Here is an 18417-nt window from a genome sequence, read left to right as displayed (position 1 = left end):
CTGCTTCCTCCCGCTTCTCTTCCTCCCTCCCCCCATATCCGTGCGCCGAGCTGATAAAGGCGCCATTTTGGAGGGGCCGCGGGAGACGTGGTGCCGCTGCGGCTCGCTCTGCCGTGCGCTAGGCTTGGTGGGAAGGCCTCTTTTTCGAGTCCGCGCTTTTCGTCGCCGCCATGTCGGGAGGTGGTGTGATTCGTGGCCCAGCAGGGAACAACGACTGCCGCATCTACGTGGGTAACTTACCTCCAGATATCCGAACCAAGGACATTGAGGACGTGTTTTACAAATACGGCGCTATCCGTGACATCGACCTCAAGAATCGCCGCGGGGGACCGCCCTTCGCCTTCGTTGAGTTCGAGGACCCGCGGTGAGGCAGCATGGGGCTTGGGGGCCTTGAGGAAATAGGCTGGAGTACTGGTAGTTGGGGAAGGCTCCGAGGCCTTAACATAATGGGGAAGGAGGGGCTCTTTAGGCTGGGGGCGAGGCGCTCTCGCCCCTGCAGGAATCGGGTAAGGAGCCGAGTCGGTGGGGCGTCTGGGGTGGTCGGGTGCCTTGCACGTCCCCGCGGAGCCCACGCGCAGGTCCGTAGCGGGAAACTGAGGCGCGGAGGGCTGGCTAGGTAGTGACCAGCCTGGCGTGTCTCCGGGTGGGGGAGGGGCCGCCCCATTATGCAGCGCATGTGGGCCCGTCCGCCCTGGGTGCGCATGTGCGGGGCGGCCGAGCTGACTTCTCCCGCGGGTCCCTCTCTCCTCTCATCCCCTCCGCCTTCTGTGATCACGCAGGGACGCGGAAGACGCGGTGTACGGTCGCGACGGCTATGATTACGACGGGTACCGTCTGCGGGTGGAGTTTCCCCGGAGCGGCCGCGGTACAGGCCGAGGCGGCGGCGGGGGTGGAGGTGGTGGAGCTCCCCGAGGCCGCTATGGCCCCCCATCCAGGCGATCTGAAAACAGAGTAGTTGTCTCTGGTGAGTCTTCCCCCTCTTGTGAGTTTCTAGTGTGTCCTTAACATAGCCGGTGCCTAAGTGCTAGATGTTTATTTAAATTACTTCAGGTGGCGGGGTGCTGAATTCAAGTCAATTAAAAAAAATAAATAAATATTTCTGTGGTGGTGATTTGCCCCAGATTAGGTTTCGGTACTAGAGTATGAAGGTCCTTTACAAATAAATTTGGACTCTGGATCTCAGAATCTTACCAGCTCTTTACCTGGAAGCACTTAAGTACAATCAAGTATTTTAAAGTAATCTTTGTTCTCATGTGCATTGTAAATCTCACGTGAAATTGAGGAGAATCAATATTAAGGGGGGGGGAAATAATCACTTTTTCAGGACTGCCTCCAAGTGGAAGCTGGCAGGACTTAAAGGATCACATGCGTGAAGCAGGTGATGTATGTTATGCTGATGTTTACCGAGATGGCACTGGTGTCGTGGAGTTTGTACGGAAAGAAGATATGACCTATGCAGTTCGAAAACTGGATAACACTAAGTTTAGATCTCACGAGGTAGGTTATACACTTAATTCTTTTCTTTGGCCAGAATTGGATACAGTGGTCTTAACAGTGAAGTGCGAAGGTAAGAATTCAGGCAAGGGTGTCCAAGTAAATGCCAGATACCTGGTTTTAGTTACTTTGTGTTCATTCAGCATGCCTGAAGACAGGTGAAAGCTTAGATCTTTCAATGGAAAGTTCTGTCTATCCAATAGGGAGAAACTGCCTACATCCGGGTTAAAGTTGATGGGCCCAGAAGTCCAAGTTATGGAAGATCTCGATCTCGAAGCCGTAGTCGTAGCAGAAGCCGTAGCAGAAGCAACAGCAGGAGTCGCAGTTACTCCCCAAGGAGAAGCAGAGGATCACCACGCTATTCTCCCCGTCATAGCAGATCTCGCTCTCGTACATAAGATGATTGGTGACACTTTTTGTAGAACCCATGTTGTATACAGTTTTCCTTTACTCAGTACAATCTTTTCATTTTTTAATTCAAACTGTTTTGTTCAGAATGGGCTAAAGTGTTGAACTGCATTCTTGTGTAATATCCCCTTGCTCCTAACATCTACATTCCCCTCATGTCTTTGATAAATTGTATTTTAAGTGATGTCATAGACAGGATTGTTTAAATTTAGTTAACTCTCCATGCTCTTCAGACTGTGATATTGTGTAATTGTCTATTCTGCTCTGGTTTGTGTGAACTGGGATGTTGGGGGTGTTTGTGGTTATCTTACCTGGGGAAGTTCTTATGTTTATCTTGCTTTTCATGTGTCTTTCTGTAGACATATCTGAAGAGATGGATTAAGAATGCTTTGGATTAAGGATTGTGGAGCACATTTCAATCATTTTAGGATTGTCAAAAGGAGGATTGAGGAGGATCAGATCAATAATGGAGGCAATGGTATGACTCCAAGTGCTATTGTCACAGATGAAATTGGCAGTATTGACCTTATACTAAAAAGGCAAAGATTTAAAAAATGATTATATGTAGATCTACCTTAAAACACGTGCAAACATGCAGTTAACTTTAGCTACAATTGCTTTGCTCTTTAAACCTTGGCAATTGTGGCAAAATTACCTTGCCCATTTTGTAACAAGTTATTTTGCTCCCTTCCCCCTTTTTTGTTTTAATAGGGACTAATGTGGGAAGAACTGGCTAATTTGTCACAATGCTTAGTTACAACTGTTAATGTGTGACCTGCTGTTGGTGTACATGTGGGTACAGGGTGTCTTTAATTCCAACCAGATAGAGTATAATATCAATACTGCTAAATCTGCATGTCCTCTGTGTGACTGATAGAGCGTTGCTTTTTCATTTTTTAAGACAAAATGACAGCAAAATATAGAATTCCAATGTATTGGTGTAGATAATATAGTGGGGAGTACTTTTAAGTCTCACCTTCCCCTTTAAACTAATATTCATAATTGACTCATGTTTAAAACACTTTAATTTACAAATTAAATTGCAAATGGGAGCATTAGATTTAGTTTAGACTTAGGTGGGTAGCAAATACCAGTAAACTTCTCAGCTACATAACTTTTTGCATCCACAAAACCTGTAATACGCTGTACAGTAACAAGTGTTGACATTATCAGTTGAACTGTAAATATAAAATGCTTCTTCCAATTAGTCTCTATGATGATTAAGTTTCTAAAGTTTATCTGAACACCATACAGAAACTTGTTTTGGGGAATTTGATAGTTATTGATGTACATCTGTAAAACTGATGACAGACATAACTCATCATTCCCCAGAAACCTTTTTTGATTACAGTATCTAACATTTTGCCTCCTCTTTTTTGGTTTTGCTGGTTATAAAGGTTTGGATTGGAGAGGGCTCACTGGATCCCAATCCTTGGAGCTGGATCATTGGATTCAAATCATAATGTGGATAGGATAGGGAGGATGAATTACAAGGATTCATGGAGCGGGATCAGATTACCAGGAACATAGGAGTGGATTCCTGCCCCAACCAAACCGCATTCGTGTGGATTTTTTTTTTTTTATTCAACTTAATTGGCTATTCCAAAGATTTTTTTTTTTTCCTATTTTTGACGATTGGAGCCCTTAAGATGCACGATGGAATTGTATTTTGCATTTTTTGGTAAAAGGAGCAAAGCGAGGACCTGGAGATAATACGCTGGAGCAATCTCCTTGGAAGGATTCAGCACGAGTAGATGGTAAACATTTAAAGGGGAAAGGGGGGGTTTGTTTAAAATAGTAAATCAGTAAGTCACTTCTAAATTTAAAACAAAATTGGAGTTGAAGAATAAGTAGGTTTCCAATTGGCTATTGCCGTTTTTCTTTGAAAAAATAAACATTTTTTTAAAAAACTATGCATGGTTGTCCTTTTTCCTCTTCATGTAAGATTGTAACTGGGTAACTAGTCTTATCAGTTAATTCTTTAAATTGATAAGATTCTGACTTGTGTTTGTTAGTAAATTAAACATTCTTAAAAGGCAATCTAATAAGTGGTATTAACCATCTCTTACTGTTAATTGTGAAAATCCTAAAGGGATGATTAAGAATGCCTTAAAAGGCAGTTCCATATGTAGTAATGGCAATGCGAGATGATTGAGTCTGAAAGAAACTTTCCATACTTGCTAAAAGAGTGATTAAAACTTAACAGATACTTCCTATCTTGGTGATTTTTTGGGTAGACTTGTGCAGAATTAGTTGATAGCTAATAAATTAGTATTAACTTGGAGATAGCCTTTGATATGCTCAGTGAAACTCAAAAATTACGTATTGAATGTTAACTTTAGCATACATGTATTAGAACTCAATCACATTTGCTTTTTGAAATGTTAGCAGTATGTCAGAAGATGGGCTATTTGGGTGAGTCTTGGCTTTTAAGCCTTCTCAACCATCAGGTTGTTATGTTCAAAAGCAGTAATTATATCTTGTACTCTACAAATGCTTACATCTTTTTACTGACATCTTGCTTAAGTTGTACAACAGGAGCTTTATTTAAAATTCCCAGTCTTCTCATTTCCTCATAGCTAGTTAAAATGAACAAATTACTAATTTCTGTATCCAACAGAAATAACTAAATCTTTAACTTTGCCCTTGGGTGCTAATCACAGTTGCAAGCTGAATTTAAGATGATTGTTCAGGTGACATAATTTAAAATCTAGAGAAAGCTAGCAATCTTTATAGTGGGAGAATGGGGTCCAGGCGAGATTTGCATAAGATCACCTAGCCAGTATATTTTAATGAGCTTTCTAGAATGGCAGGAGGAATAGAAAACTAGGTTTTCATTGTAAAGCAGTTAGTGTAGGTTCATTAATGTTAAGTAGTTGTAGTAGTTAGGAATTCAAAGTACAATGACCAAGAAACTTGCTCTCTTAATTCTGAAGGTTTATATAATGTGCTTGAAGTTAAGTTTTTCATGTGTAGAATATTTTTAGATACATCAGCTTATTAAAGGGAAACTACAAAATGACTGATTAAGAAAGATTAATGCAAGCTAGATTTAATCAAACCTGGGTTTATTGAATATTTTGCAAAGGGGACCAAAATGGAAATGACTTTTACTGAAAGTTGTCTATTTAAGCTAAGTTAAATGTGTCCTAAAAGTTGTAATAGTTCTAACCCCAGGTTGAAATGAGAAAGTAGTATCTGCTGTGTAGAATTTGAGTTTGAAGATTATAGAGAGGACTTCTTGCTTATGAAAGGTAGAGAGGTGTAGATTCTTATAGTTAAGATGATCAGGCAGCTAAAATTGAGACAGGAGAATAAAGCCTGTTCTTTTTTAGTCTTAGGAAATGGACCTCTACCCATATTGGCAATTAGTAGAAGAAAGTCACAGTCTTGGAACTAAAAAGCCTTCTTGAATTTTTCCTTTCTATGTCCCATTAGAATATTGTAGGGAACCTATGATTAGTTTATTTTCTAACCAAGAAAGCACTTAAGTTTCTAAGAAGCAATTACTTTTCATAACATCTGATTGAATAATTCATCTTGCTGTTCAGCCCACATCCTCCTGGAGATAAAAGGTAAGAAACCCTTTTTCTGATTCCTAATTGTTTGGGATCTGAATCTTAGAAGACTAAATTTTTTAAATGTATGGAATGTAATTCCCCTTACTTCAATGTTTTTCTCTTAAGTTTTATTCTTTAATTTCAAGTGTCCATAAGTCCACCCATCTTAGTGCTTAGTTCAATATAATTAGTTCTAGAATTAGCTTTTCTAATTTATCTATGAACCATGTTTTGCTCCTTAGGGCTGGTGTAATTTTTAGGTTTCTGTGGTGAATTTTTACGTTTGCCTTTTTTGCTTTGTATATGAAATTTGTAAGAAATTACAAATGAAATGTATGTATTTACTATATAAATAGTATTAAAAGAAGAGAATGTATCAGACTGAAGTTGTTACTTAACCACCTGTGGCTTATTACGATAACAATATGAAGAGCAAAAGCAGATTCACAATCTCTTCACAATTTTGAAGTCTTCAAAAACCCTGGATAGATTTGTTCATTAATGCCAGTTGAATGTAAAAGCTGACTAGAATTGATCCCTTCACTTTCATTACACACTGAGAGCACCATGAACCCCAAATACATCTGCCCTCAAGAGTTCACATAAGGGATTGTAGAACTGTACTAGAACATGCAGGCTTAATGCTGTGTGTGATTGTGGGTGTGAGTAAAAACAAGCCTGTTACTTTATATTTAAGATTTAAGTTCTCCATCTTTTAGGCCATTCTGCTGCTAGAAGAAAAAGTATGACCCACATTGTATCCTGTTACTACAGTAGACTCAGTTACACTTCATAGGAAACGTTCATCTACCCAGACTGTAGTACAATACTCTGTTTCGAGGGATTGTTTCTGCTTCATATAAACATTAATCTGATCCTGTGGGAGAAAGGCTAGAATTAAAAGGAAGGTAAAGAGAAGGAAAGGATTGCTTATGTCTATTGTGATTAGTGAACAGATAGTAATCGTGGCAAGATAATTTGTGCCTTAGACCTAAACCCATAAAGTTACAGGGTTTCAAGCCAGCACTTATTTCTGTGATGGAGAATTTTGGAGTGCTTGCTATCTTTGAAAGCTGTATGCCTGATAACCCTGAAGGTAGTTATGTTTGTAAGATCAAGGAAAGGCTTTTTTTTCTCTAATAAAAATCACATGGTGCTTCTACTTGGTACTTGGAAAATAAGGTAAATAGATTAGTTTTTGTCATATGAAAGTTAATTGTAGAAATAACCTTGGTTTACAGTTTTTTTGGGGTTGGGGGTGGCTGTGCTGGACATTTGAACCCAGGCCTTCACCTGTTAGGCAAGTGTTCTACCACTGAGGTGCATCCTCAGTTTATAGTACATTTTAATACGTGTTAGGTTGAGTTATCAAAGGGAGAGAAGTTATACATGCTGTTTCATAAGCAGATCACCATTTAGGTAAGTAAAATATGAAATAAGAGCTTAGCTGTGCCTTTATCATCTTAGTACAAATAGTTGAAGCACCAGGTTAAATGTCTTAGCAGTACTACTAAGTACTACTAAGTATCATCTGTCAGTTACTGATTAGAAGTGTATCAATACAGAGCTGTAGGGCACTGCTCAGCTCTACCGTGTATACTTTGAACAAATGTAGGGATGTCAGATGAGTAAATTTTTACAATGTTGTCTTTCATTCTCCATTGGAGTATATGATAGGAAAAATCATATAGCCACTAGAGGGAGCTTTGACACAAGCCAGGAAATTATCCCTACTGTAAAGAATCCTTACAGGAGTGAGGAGACCAATTACCTTGATCTGGATCAGCAATAAAATTAGATGGTTTGGGTAAGTTTCCTTACTATAGCTTTACTATTGCCTTTTTGTCTGTTGAGTGATACCCTTTCTCTTTCAACAGCTTGATCATTTTAGGTTTTGAATAGTGCTTTAGAGGTACCCAACTTCTGTAAATCAGAAGATGTGCTCATGGATATACATCTGCTTATATTTCTGTCTACCTTCTTACCTCTAGGCAAGGCCAGGAATGTAAGAATTGGGAGTAGCAAGGCCCATTGTGCTACAAAAATGAAAAGATCTAGGCATAATCATGGTTATGTACAAGGAAAAATGTGCCTTTTGTATATGTGTGTGTGTGTATATAACTCCTTTTTGTTGCTGAATAAGATAGCATTTTTATTTCCTAGGTTTTGTATTTTGTAATCAGAATATTAGTACAGATCTCTTGACATGTTTAATGGCATTTTAAGAGCTAGAAATTGAAAGTAAAAGTTTTAGTGTTTGTCATTCTAGTTCCCCCTGCCCCCAAGTTTGTATTATAAAAATGGAAGGGACACAAACATACTTCCTGTTTAAAGTATTAAATTATCACTAATAATACTATGTTAAAAGTTTTAAACCCACTTGATGGGAATTAGTTATCTAGAAGGTGGGTATAGGAATACTGGCGTTAAAACAGTATTAGAAACTTGTCTGTTTTGAAAAATAAAAGTAGACAAAGAAATTAGGTTTTTGTCTTTGTTTTTTTGGCAGGGGAGAAGAAATTGACCAAGTTTACACAATAGGAAGAATTTCCCTACCTGATGAGCTAATATTCAGCAAGGGAGGCTACAAAAAAAAGGTAGTTGCTCACTAGTAGATTTGCTGCAAGTTGGGTTGCGCCTGTCTTTAATTTAAAAAAAAAAAAAAAAAAAACTTACCTTGGTGTGGTGGCGCACTCTAGTAATCCTAGCACTTGGAGAAGCTGAAGCAGGAGGATTGTGAGTTTGAGGCCAGCCTAGGCTACATAGATTGCTCAAAAAAAAATGCTGATTCTGGTGTCCTTTTAATCATTTAACTTGAGAAAGATAGACCCAAACTAACATCTAACCAGATTGTCTTTTACATAGATACCAATAAACCAAATTTCCCACAACTTTTATATATGTCAAAAGAAAAAGCAAGAAAAAAATAAGATAAAGACTTTAGATACAGTGTAGTTTAAAACAAACCACAAGGGGCCTTTGATTTCTGCAGAAACCATGTAGCTTCTAATGGATCCTGTTAAAAAAAAAATGTAGGCCCCCACCTGCTAATTCCACTCACACTCCCACCAGAAGGAGGCACCTTGGGATGAAGACTGTCATCAGGGACTTTTTTCTTTCTTTCTTTCTTTCTTTTTTAATATCCCCATCTTTAAAAAGAGTCAAGCTTTATTATATAATTTACCTTTATTTACTAGAAGCAAACATTTTTTTCCCCCAAAGTAAAGTTTCTGCAAAAATGCACTGGAGAAAGAACCACAAACAAAAATTCAGAATTTCCTTTGTAAAAGAGAGGGGCTAAACTTAGATTGTTAAAATGCCAGAAGGCATGATGAAATTGGTCCACAGGGTGTTGGGCTTTAGAGAGCCTTTAAGTTTGGGACATGCTTTCAGTTTGTAGCAATAATTAAGGTTTAAAATTTAATACATAGGCATGGACTGCAGCATCTCAAATAAGAACTTTACAGCCTTTAAGTGGAACTGAAACGCCTAAGCTAAATATCTTACCCTTAACAGTGGCATGCCTAGAAATTTGAGTCACAAAATACTAAGAGTGATGTAGAGCAAATGGTAGAGCACCTGCCTGCCAAGTGCCGAGGCCTTAGGTTCAAGCCCCAGTACCACCAAAAAGAAAATGTAGAATGTTGATAAGCTGTACAGCACGGATACTATAAAAAGAAACCAGACCAGGTAGTAAATTATAGCAATAGTAAAGTTCTGTGTCTTAGCCCCAGTGCCATTGCATCTATAACTGAGGCCAAAGTAGAAGTCTTGCTTACTTGGCAGGTGGTTTTGAGACACAGTCAGTCACACTGTGTAATCCAGGTTGGCCTCAAACTCAATCTTCCAGCCTCCCATAGTGCTGAGATTATAGGTGTTTGCCAATGTGTGGGTATCTTTTTTTTTTTTTTTTCCAGAATTTGCTGCTTGGATTTGTCATCCATCTCCATTTGCCATCCAGTCTATATACCCAAATTCATTACTAAAGTGTTTTAACTGGTTCAGTGTTAGTCCTGACTAACACTGTCAAATCTGACTCTTAATGTGAATCAGTGAATATTCTGCCTTTCAGTGTATCACTATCACATCTCCTTGACTGGTAAATACTGATCATGTTTGGTTTTGCTTCTGTGTTTCTGGTTATAGGTTCAGGCTCTTCCCCTCCTTACACCCCTAACACACTCTCACTTTAGCGATCTTGCTTCAATCTTAATTCTCAAAGGTTCAACTCAAGTCGTACTTCATTGAAAAATATATAAGAAGCAAGCTGCTAAAATACTTTAATAGCGATTTTCTCCAAATGCATTTAGTCCCCTCACAATTTACCTTAACTATTGAATGTTTTGCATGTACTAATTTAATAGAACTTTTGTAACACTCATTTTCCTAGTGAACTAAATGCATTGCTGACCCAGGTTAATAAGAATTGATTGAAAGGAGATGGGAATAACTTGGTATTCCCTAAAAGCTATCGAAGTCTGTATTTCACAACTTACTGGTTAACTGTGAGTGGATTATTGGAGAAAGTATTTTAATCCTAACCTTAGATTAGGTAATTCTTCAGATTTGAAGCCAGGAAATTCAAATGCTAGCATAAGCCCAAGTACAATTGGAAAAGTAAATGTTGCTCCCAAAAATTAGTCTTGCAAAGTAAAAAAGTCTTGTAAGATAGATAATATAGACCATAAAAATTGGTATCATTAAGCCAGGACTGGTGACATGCTGTAATCCTAGCCTCCCAGCATTGGAGTGGCTGAGACAGGATTGTGAGTTTGAGGCAAGCCTGGGCTACCCATCAAGACCCCGTCTCAAGAAAACAAAACAGACAGGCACTGGTGGCTCTCGCCTGTAATCCTAACTACTTGGGAGACAGATAGGGTGGAGTATCTCCATTTGAGGCCATCCTTGGCAAATAGTTTGTGAGACCCCATCTTCAAAATAACCAAAGCAAAAATGTGACTCACGTGGTAGAGCACCTGCTTTGCAAGCATAAATCCCTGAGTTCAAACCTCAGTCTCTTCAAAATAAGTAAATATGAATTGATGGCGTCAGCTTGGCATGGTGGCTTACATCTGTAATCTCAGCACTTGGGAGGTTAAGGCAGGCGAATTACCACAAGACCCTGTCTCAAGGAAAAACAAACATAAAAGCTAATAAGCATTTCTTTTGCTTCCTCATAGATCTCCTTTCCATATCTTTCTTGAGCTTGATTCTTAGAGAAGAAACCTAAATCACCTCTGAACATAGGTGATCCTGCCTCAGTGAGAATCCCCTGCAGACTTCAGACTTCTCATAGGGGTTGAAATTAAAATTATCTTTTTTTTTTGATCAGTAAGTGTTAAGAGGAATCCATACATTAAAGGGTTTATTTTTGAGTCAGGGTCTCTATATAGCCCTTAGATCCTCCTGCCTTACCTTCCCAGGGACTGGTATTACAGTCTGCACCACCATACCCTGCATACATAATTATTTACTGAAGAGATGGATAGTATGTTACTTTGTTGGATGAGGAAAAAGCTTAACTGAAGTTAAACTTCAGGACCCAGACCCTAGTCTTTAGGCTGATAAAAGACCAACTAGCTGAAGCATTTCTCAAGTAGAAGTCTAGCATACATATATTTCAACTCTCCATGCCTCAAATCCCACAAGTAGCCCCATTCCTTCAGTTAAAAGTTTTTCCACCCCTTGATCAGCTAATACCTGAAGCATTCTTGAAGTGATTGCATTCTATTTCTGCTTTGCTTTTCTTCAGCATGTTTATATAATAGTGTGTCATATATGCATGCACTTACCTGTCTCCTTAAAAATGTCTATAGTTTCGTGTGTTTTGTTTCCCCTAGCTACATAGTAAACTCTGAAAACTATGGTTATTTAACTTCCAACTTTTCTTTCAAGATGCCCAGTATGCTAGTGCACACACCTTAGTGTTTGGGAATAAATACATTAAATGAAATCCAAGGCAAGTATGGTGCCTTGGCTTAGATCTGAAATTCAGTGTGCTCCTCTGACCAGAACTGGCTTATTCCCAGAGTAGAATCTCAAGGATTTATGCTCTTTAATCTTGCTATTTTTTTTTTAATGGAAAAACTCTGAGGGAAAATGAATACCTGATGTTTCTGGTGTTTTTGTTATTGTTTTGGTTTTTGGTAGTACTGAGGTTTGAACTCAGAACCTTGCACTTGTTAGGCAAGAGCTGTAGCACTTAAGCCCTTTTTAGGGTCTCTTGCTTTTGCTGAGGGCCAGTCTCAGACCACGGTCCTCTTAATCTCTGCCCCCCAAGTAGCAAAGCCATGATGTTTCTTAAAGTAATGACTGACTCTTCATATACATTGATATATTTTAATCCTCAAATACTATTAGCCTTATTTTGCTGTTTAAGGAAACAGCTTTAGAGATGCTGAAGTGGCAAGATCAAAACTTGAACCCAGATCTTAATGGGGTTTGAACTCAGGACCTCAAACTTGTTCAGCTCTTACCGCTTGAGCCACTCACTCCTCCGCCAGCCCTCACTGCTTTTTTAGCCAGTCTGCCTTTTCTAGTTGGGAGGCTCTTTAAGGGGAGAAAAGTCTTGACTTGGTGAATACCAGCTGTAATAGCGACCTGATGCCACCAGGGTGTCCCATGGTGCTGTCTTTGACCCAGGAAGAGCTGAGGGCTCTTCAGACCAGTTCATGTAATTAGATTGGCTACTGCCCAGAGCCCAGCCCCAAGACAGTAGAATGCTTGACTCCCTGGCTTCCTAGTGTGCAGTACACAGCCAGATCTCAGAGAAGCCTTTGCCCTTTTTTGGCCCCTACTAGTCAAACTGGCCCCATGAAAGGACAGCAGGTCACGTAGAGGTCAGGGCTTAGCTAGCCACCCAGTAACTCAGCAGCAACCTATAAAAGATAACAGGATACAAAAGAATCTGAATGGGTAGATGCCTATATAACTGCATTTATTTTGATAGCCAAGTAAAATTTGTATCAGTGAAAGAGCCACAAAAGCAAACAGATTGAATCATGCTTAGGTGAGTTTCAAAAGCCAGTGTGTGGTGACTTCCCATTTTCCAGTTTTTAATAAAAATATTTGCAGCCTTATAGGACCAGTTTTTATATTCAGCCTGAGGTAGTCTACAGTGTCAAAGCCATCACTTATGTGAGAGCCAATAAGTTGAAGTCTTAGATTTGGTATTACATAGGGAGCAAATAACCCCTTTAAATTTTTTGCCTCCTTCCCAGTGCTCCTTAATTACTTTATACAAATGTGTTACTGGTTTTTAAGTCTCAATTTCTCTATTGGAGAAGATCCTTAAAAGTATTTCCAATGCCTAATATAGCACCTAGTATTTAGTAAGTGCTCAGTAAATATTTGCTTACCGAGATAGCAATACTTCCATAATAATTCTGAGAGTTCTATGTGAGCCATTTTTCTAAGGAGAACGGTCTTTGTTTTGTCTTCAAGCTGATTAAAATTCAAGGTGAACTGGAAAGCTAGTGCCTAGAATGTCCTGGCTGGCCTTTCAAAATGTTCAATGCATTGTTCTGTGTTGGAATTCTCATGACCTCAGTTTGGGATTGTGTCTAAGCTGTTTCTCTTAGGTGACATCTATGTGGTCTCTCTAGGACTGGGTGTTTACCTGAGTTCTTCAAGCCACCAAAAGAGACTTGACAGTTAACTAGTGATATAAGATAATTGGACTTGAGATGTCCCTTTCCCTCTCTCCCTGCTTTCTCAGATGAGGTTTTTTTGTTTGTTTGTTTTGCTCTGTTGGAGATGTTCTAACCCAGGACCTACTAGCTACATGCTTAAAAAGTGCTGTATCACTGAGCTGTATCTCTAGCCCTTAGTCTACCCTCCTAGTAGGTTTACCTTTGAATTTTTACAGTTTCTCTTTTGTGGTGATAGGACTAATCACATCAGATTACAGGTTGTATTATGAACTTGCACTTTACCGCCATATGTTTTTCTTAAGCGATCAGAGTAACTGCCTCAGCTAAATTTGAGTGTAGTACATACATGGGGCTTCCTTAGGCATCAGCATTAGTTTTATGAAGTGTACTGTGTAGGAGATGATGGGTGAATTTCTATAACAGGACATTAACAATTCTGATACAACAACCCCCCGTCTCTAAGAAGTATTACTAGGATTTTTTTCATCCCATATTATCTTTCTAGTTTAATAACTTGCTATTAAAATATTCTTTCATATGTGAAAGGTAAGTATATTGTGACTTTCCAGCCTAAAATGAAAACTATGAAAAGTGGAAATAATGTGTATTATCAACCCTAGCAGTGTCTTGTTTCTGGGCTTGCTTTATACCTGATGCACAGGAAGCATTTTCACTGGTTTGGGTTGACTACTTACCATCTGTTCCCTGAGTATTAAATGGGGAGAAAAAGTGAAAGGAGAGGTGGGGAGAAACAAGAAACTGGAGAAATGAGAGGAAACAGCTGGAAGCTGAAGAGGTAGGATAATAGAAAGCCATGGGCAGGGTCAGACCCTGGGAGTAGAGAGCAAATCAACTTCCGCCAGTTGAGTAGAGCCTTGTATACTGTGTTATAGGAAAAAAATCTAGATTGTTTCCCATGTAATTTGTTCATTACATCAAAATCTATTGTGCTGTCCTGGAATTCTAGTCTTATTTCTTCAGACCTAACAAAGACTTTGCTGCCAGTACTCAGGCACCACAGGTGAAGTATTTGGACAGCAGAGATAAACAATGTATTGTTGACAACTCTAAAGAGTAAATGCTGAGTATGGCTTTTGTCCCTGTTAGGAGCTTTAAACAACTAGCTCATCTGATCTCTTCACATCCTTTATGCCTGGACTGGGTAACTGAATGTAGAACTTTAGGTCACTTCTAGTTAAGAGGATCCTGGTCAATAAACATCCTCAAAAGAGTTTTTCCTCTTCAGAATCTTAGCGAGATCTTACACTGTCCTGGCCTTACATTACAATCTGTTGGCATTGCTTTCTGGAATGGAGCAGCTTTCCCAAAGGTCATTCTGACCATCAGTGTTTTAGTTTGCTATTGCTTTCTTCCTTCACCCAGGGAACCTACTGCATAGGTTTCTCATCACCTGTTTCACTCTTCCCTGTTCTCTTCATTGCCAAGAATAGAGGGACACCCAGCTGAACATCAAATTGTCTCAGCAGAGAAGAAACTGAAGAGTAAATGTTTCTGTTGGAGTTGAGGTAGCAGGTATTCACTAGATGAGTTTTTGCCATGCCCTACTCTTTGCAATAACCTTTGGACAGGTATTAAAATTGGTAAGTTTTTTTTGTACATGAATAGCATTTTCAGTTTAGCTGAGAAAAACAATGCTATTTAATGTCATTATAGATCAGTGTATTTGGGGTGGAGGCTATAGCCACTGAGAAGAAGTCCATCTCTATATATGAGCAACTTTATGTGAAGATTTAGTTTATGTTTTTGACTATTAGCATAATGTTGTAACTGAGGCTAAGCTTTGCAGTTTTGTTCAGGACCACCAAGTTTATGTGACTGTTAAGTGTCAGGTTGTTTTTTTGTTGTTGTTTTCCTTCAAGCTCAGCCATTACCCTAGGCCTGGGGTATCTGAGGGCAGTGAGGAACAGGTGTCCAAAGGAGAAATGTTGGTGCCTGAGAGTGTTTTCCAAATGTATTGAATTTCTTGGTGTATTTTTGACCTCTCTTAGTTTCTTTCCTGTTTATAGCCTATGCTATTTTGCTTACTATTTGTTGGATATTCTGTCGTTCGTTTAAGGATTGTAAAATGGAAATTAGTATTTATGTTTTAGTATTTTAGTTTTGATTTTTGCCAGTCAAGAAGACTTAAGGTGATAAATGTGTTTTTGTGACTTTGGACTTATTTTTGGAGTCTTGGGTATATGACCTTTCTTATAAACAATAGAGCGTTTTTGTTTTTTTTTTTAAATCAAGAGTCCTTAAGTACTAGTTGAACTCTGTTTACTAGGAATATGAGTAGATTTGTTCTCTGTTCTTTTGTTCCCTGTGACTATGTTCTAGCTGTCAAGGAACTAACATAGGTATTTGGGGGACGGGGAATTCTTCATTATTTCTCTTCCTCACTTTGCCAGTTAAGACAGATGTAACTAGTGATAACGCTTTAAGTGGTAGAATTAAAACACAAATATGGTATCTGATCACATATGTCATAGGCAAGTGGCTTTAAGCTCTTAGCTGGTTATCCATCTTGGGGACTTGTAGAAGGGGATGAGAGTACTTGTGCTTTCCTCCCAAAGAAATCTGGGGGATTTTCTGACCTGGCAGGGAGATGGGGAGAGGAGTTCATTTGATCTGATTATTGGTGTGCTTGTCCCCAGTTGTGTTGAGGGTGATAGCAAAAGGTAACGTTTCTTTCTGGCTAATGTTTTTTAGTATTTTTAAATATTACAGTCTTGGTTTTTATTAGCAAGTTTGTTAATTGTCAGTTCTGGCTTTTTTACGGGAAGAGTTAGTTTATTAACTTGCCAATTTAAAGTTTCTTTCAACTAGACATTCTCTACTCAAGTTTTGGATTTGATTAGGCTTTGGTTTGTTGAACAGTCCCCAACGACAAACAATCGACAATAGCAAAATTGCTTTCTATTCCTAGGATTCTAAGTCTGTATTCTCAGGACTTTAAAATCCTCTCCTAACAAAGAAGAAAATATCCTGTTACTTTCTAATACTTGTTAAAAGTTGGTTTTAGAAAAGCAAATCTTAAATCTTTCTTTGTCATATGTCATTAGTCCTTTGGCCATTTACCTTAGGGCTCTTTGAATGAGAGAGGGATAGGGAAAAACATGTCACTTTGAGAGAAAGTTTGAGGACTAACACAGGCTTAGAGCTAGCTATGTTAGTCTCAGCCCCAAAGATAATCCAGAGCCACTCAACACCAATAAAAATAATTTACTTAGCACCTGTTATATTTCACAAATGTTCTAAGAATTTTACATGCATTTCTCATTTAGTCCACAGGTTGTCTTTGTGGGATTGGTACTTTGCTTTCATTTTTAAGATGAAGAAACTGTGAGGTCCTGAAAGTTTTAAGTGACAGGTCATACAGCTTGGTGTGAGAAGAATCTGAACAGAGCGAATTGAGAATCTGACTTTTGTTGGGGTGGATGTAGGTACAATATAGTTTTTACTTAGACACTGAACATTTCAAATATGTCTAAAGGTAACACCATTGAGTCACTCACTGAAAGCTGATTTTAATAATTGAATAACTGAGACAAATTTATTGTCTGTAGACATTTGTAGTCTTTTAACTGGACACCAGTGTAAAGTCTGTAAAAGCAGGCCTGAGAGTGGCTCATTTTGTGGTTAAAAATATTGTCCCAAAGGTAGAAATGTCCTTTCAAGGGATGGAGTCTTTGATCTTACTGGTTTGATAATATTCCTTTTAACAGTTGGAGCTGATTATGTTCCCCTTTGTTTTTAGGTATTTTCCTTCTGGAAAATATTCCAATATTTAAAATTTCATCTGGGGATCTGGTAGGTCTCATGTGTTAGAGGGCTTTTGAGAAGTCCTGAGTTCAACCCATAGTACTGCAAAAAAAAATAATAATTTAAAAGGTTAATTTTCTTTTAATGGGAGAGGTTGGGGGGAAAAAAATCAGTAATTTTGGTTTTGTCTTAGGGACAGAAATTAGCTGTTCTCTTAAAAAAAAAAAAAAACTTCTGTATCTGAACTCCTCAATGAGAACTAGATTGTTTTCACTTGATCTCTACTTGCTGTTGGTGGGGGAAAGCCCTTTAACGGTGGTGTGAGAAAAATTGCTGGGGAAAGGGATTCTAGATCTCAGGATAAGAACTGCAAGAGAATCCACAATATTGTCATTAGAGTCATGATTTCATTAGATACAATTTTCCTAATCCTGAAGTTTCATTTTCACCACAGTTTGAAAGACAACTGCTAGGAAGGAGAGGCTATACAGGAAAGGAGGGAAACTGAGGGAATGCATTTTTAGAGACCTCAACCTGAATGTGTTAAGGCAAGGAAGAAGCAAAGTCTGTTACCCACTGAATAAAAAATACAAGGAGGACATGCAGTGTCCAAGGTGAGAGAAAGAACATAAGAGTTTAGTTTACCTCCTTAGTTCCTTAAATTTGCATCTGTGTTGCCTCCTTAAGCTTGCATGTATATATCAACTTAGGCTTTCTGAACCATCTTTTTTCTTTCCAAAGGTGGGGCTAATGGATATTTGTAAGAGACGGGGCCCACCATGACAAAACTCTTCCATCATCTTCTGTCCCCTCCTGTCTTAGGCTAGCCTGTTCCCTGGTGCACCTGCTTCTGCTACTGATCCAAACTGCAGAACATCTCCTTCATCCCCAAGGCCTCCAGGCAATGTCCAATGGGGAATCTGCTCTAAAAGGAACCAGATCAACGTTTTCCAGCCCCTTCATTCTGGTGATTGATGGAAGAGTGGGAGGGGGGGATACACTTGTACACTAGTGGATAGATCTGCTACCATATGTATCGTGTATGGGGGAAGTTTGGAGATGTCATTTTTATTAGAAGTGACTGGAGGAGAATAAATGGAGGTGACCTAGGAGTCAGTTGGTTTTTAAAGACATTGAAGTCTTGAAATATTGTGCCCATCTGAGGGATTTTTTAAAACCAGTTTGTAAAAATACCACTGATATAGCCTGCCCTTTCCCCAACACAGACTTTTTGGACTGGAGACGCTTGTTTAATAATAGCTTGTCTCTGATATTCCCAGTAGCTACCTCTATGTGAGGAAAGAATAGAAAACGTTCAGGACATCATCATACAGGCTCCTGATCTACCAAGTTCCAGTAGCAGTGACGCCTACACAGAAGACTTGGAACTGCAAACAGGCTGGGGTCATCTCACTGACATCTGACGCTGTCCAACCAGAAGTTTGTTTTTTGTTTTGGGGGGATGAAGAGGGAAGCAAACTGTACTAAAGGACTAAAATAATTTCATATCTATACTTTATTTGTTTTTGTCTTTTTTT

At 38.9% G+C, this 18417-nt stretch overlaps 1 protein-coding gene across 15 annotated transcripts; it reads left to right on the top strand.

Moving 5' to 3' along the window:
- The first annotated feature begins 30 nt into the window (after window positions 1-30).
- Window positions 31-18393, top strand: Srsf1 (serine and arginine rich splicing factor 1). 15 transcript variants are annotated; one of them, XM_074046163.1, is made up of 7 exons: window positions 31-364; window positions 780-964; window positions 1325-1497; window positions 1698-2380; window positions 3300-8059; window positions 16402-17846; window positions 18160-18393. In XM_074046163.1, exons 1-4 carry the CDS (start codon window positions 171-173, stop codon window positions 1890-1892), a joined length of 747 nt encoding a protein of 248 aa, XP_073902264.1. In that variant the 5' UTR covers window positions 31-170; the 3' UTR covers window positions 1893-2380; window positions 3300-8059; window positions 16402-17846; window positions 18160-18393. The 15 variants fall into 15 exon arrangements, with proteins under 15 accessions (XP_073902264.1, XP_073902261.1, XP_073902263.1 ...); XM_074046160.1 differs by having other exon boundaries at window positions 1698-5477; window positions 7130-8059; XM_074046162.1 differs by having other exon boundaries at window positions 1698-7269; window positions 7972-8059; window positions 17702-17846.
- Window positions 18394-18417: the final 24 nt, after the last annotated feature.

Source organism: Castor canadensis, chromosome 11 (assembly GCF_047511655.1).
Source record: "Castor canadensis chromosome 11, mCasCan1.hap1v2, whole genome shotgun sequence".
NCBI classification, from domain to species: Eukaryota; Metazoa; Chordata; class Mammalia; order Rodentia; family Castoridae; genus Castor; species Castor canadensis.
Note: the sequence above shows the minus strand (reverse complement) of the source record. Positions and strands in the feature narration are given on the sequence as shown.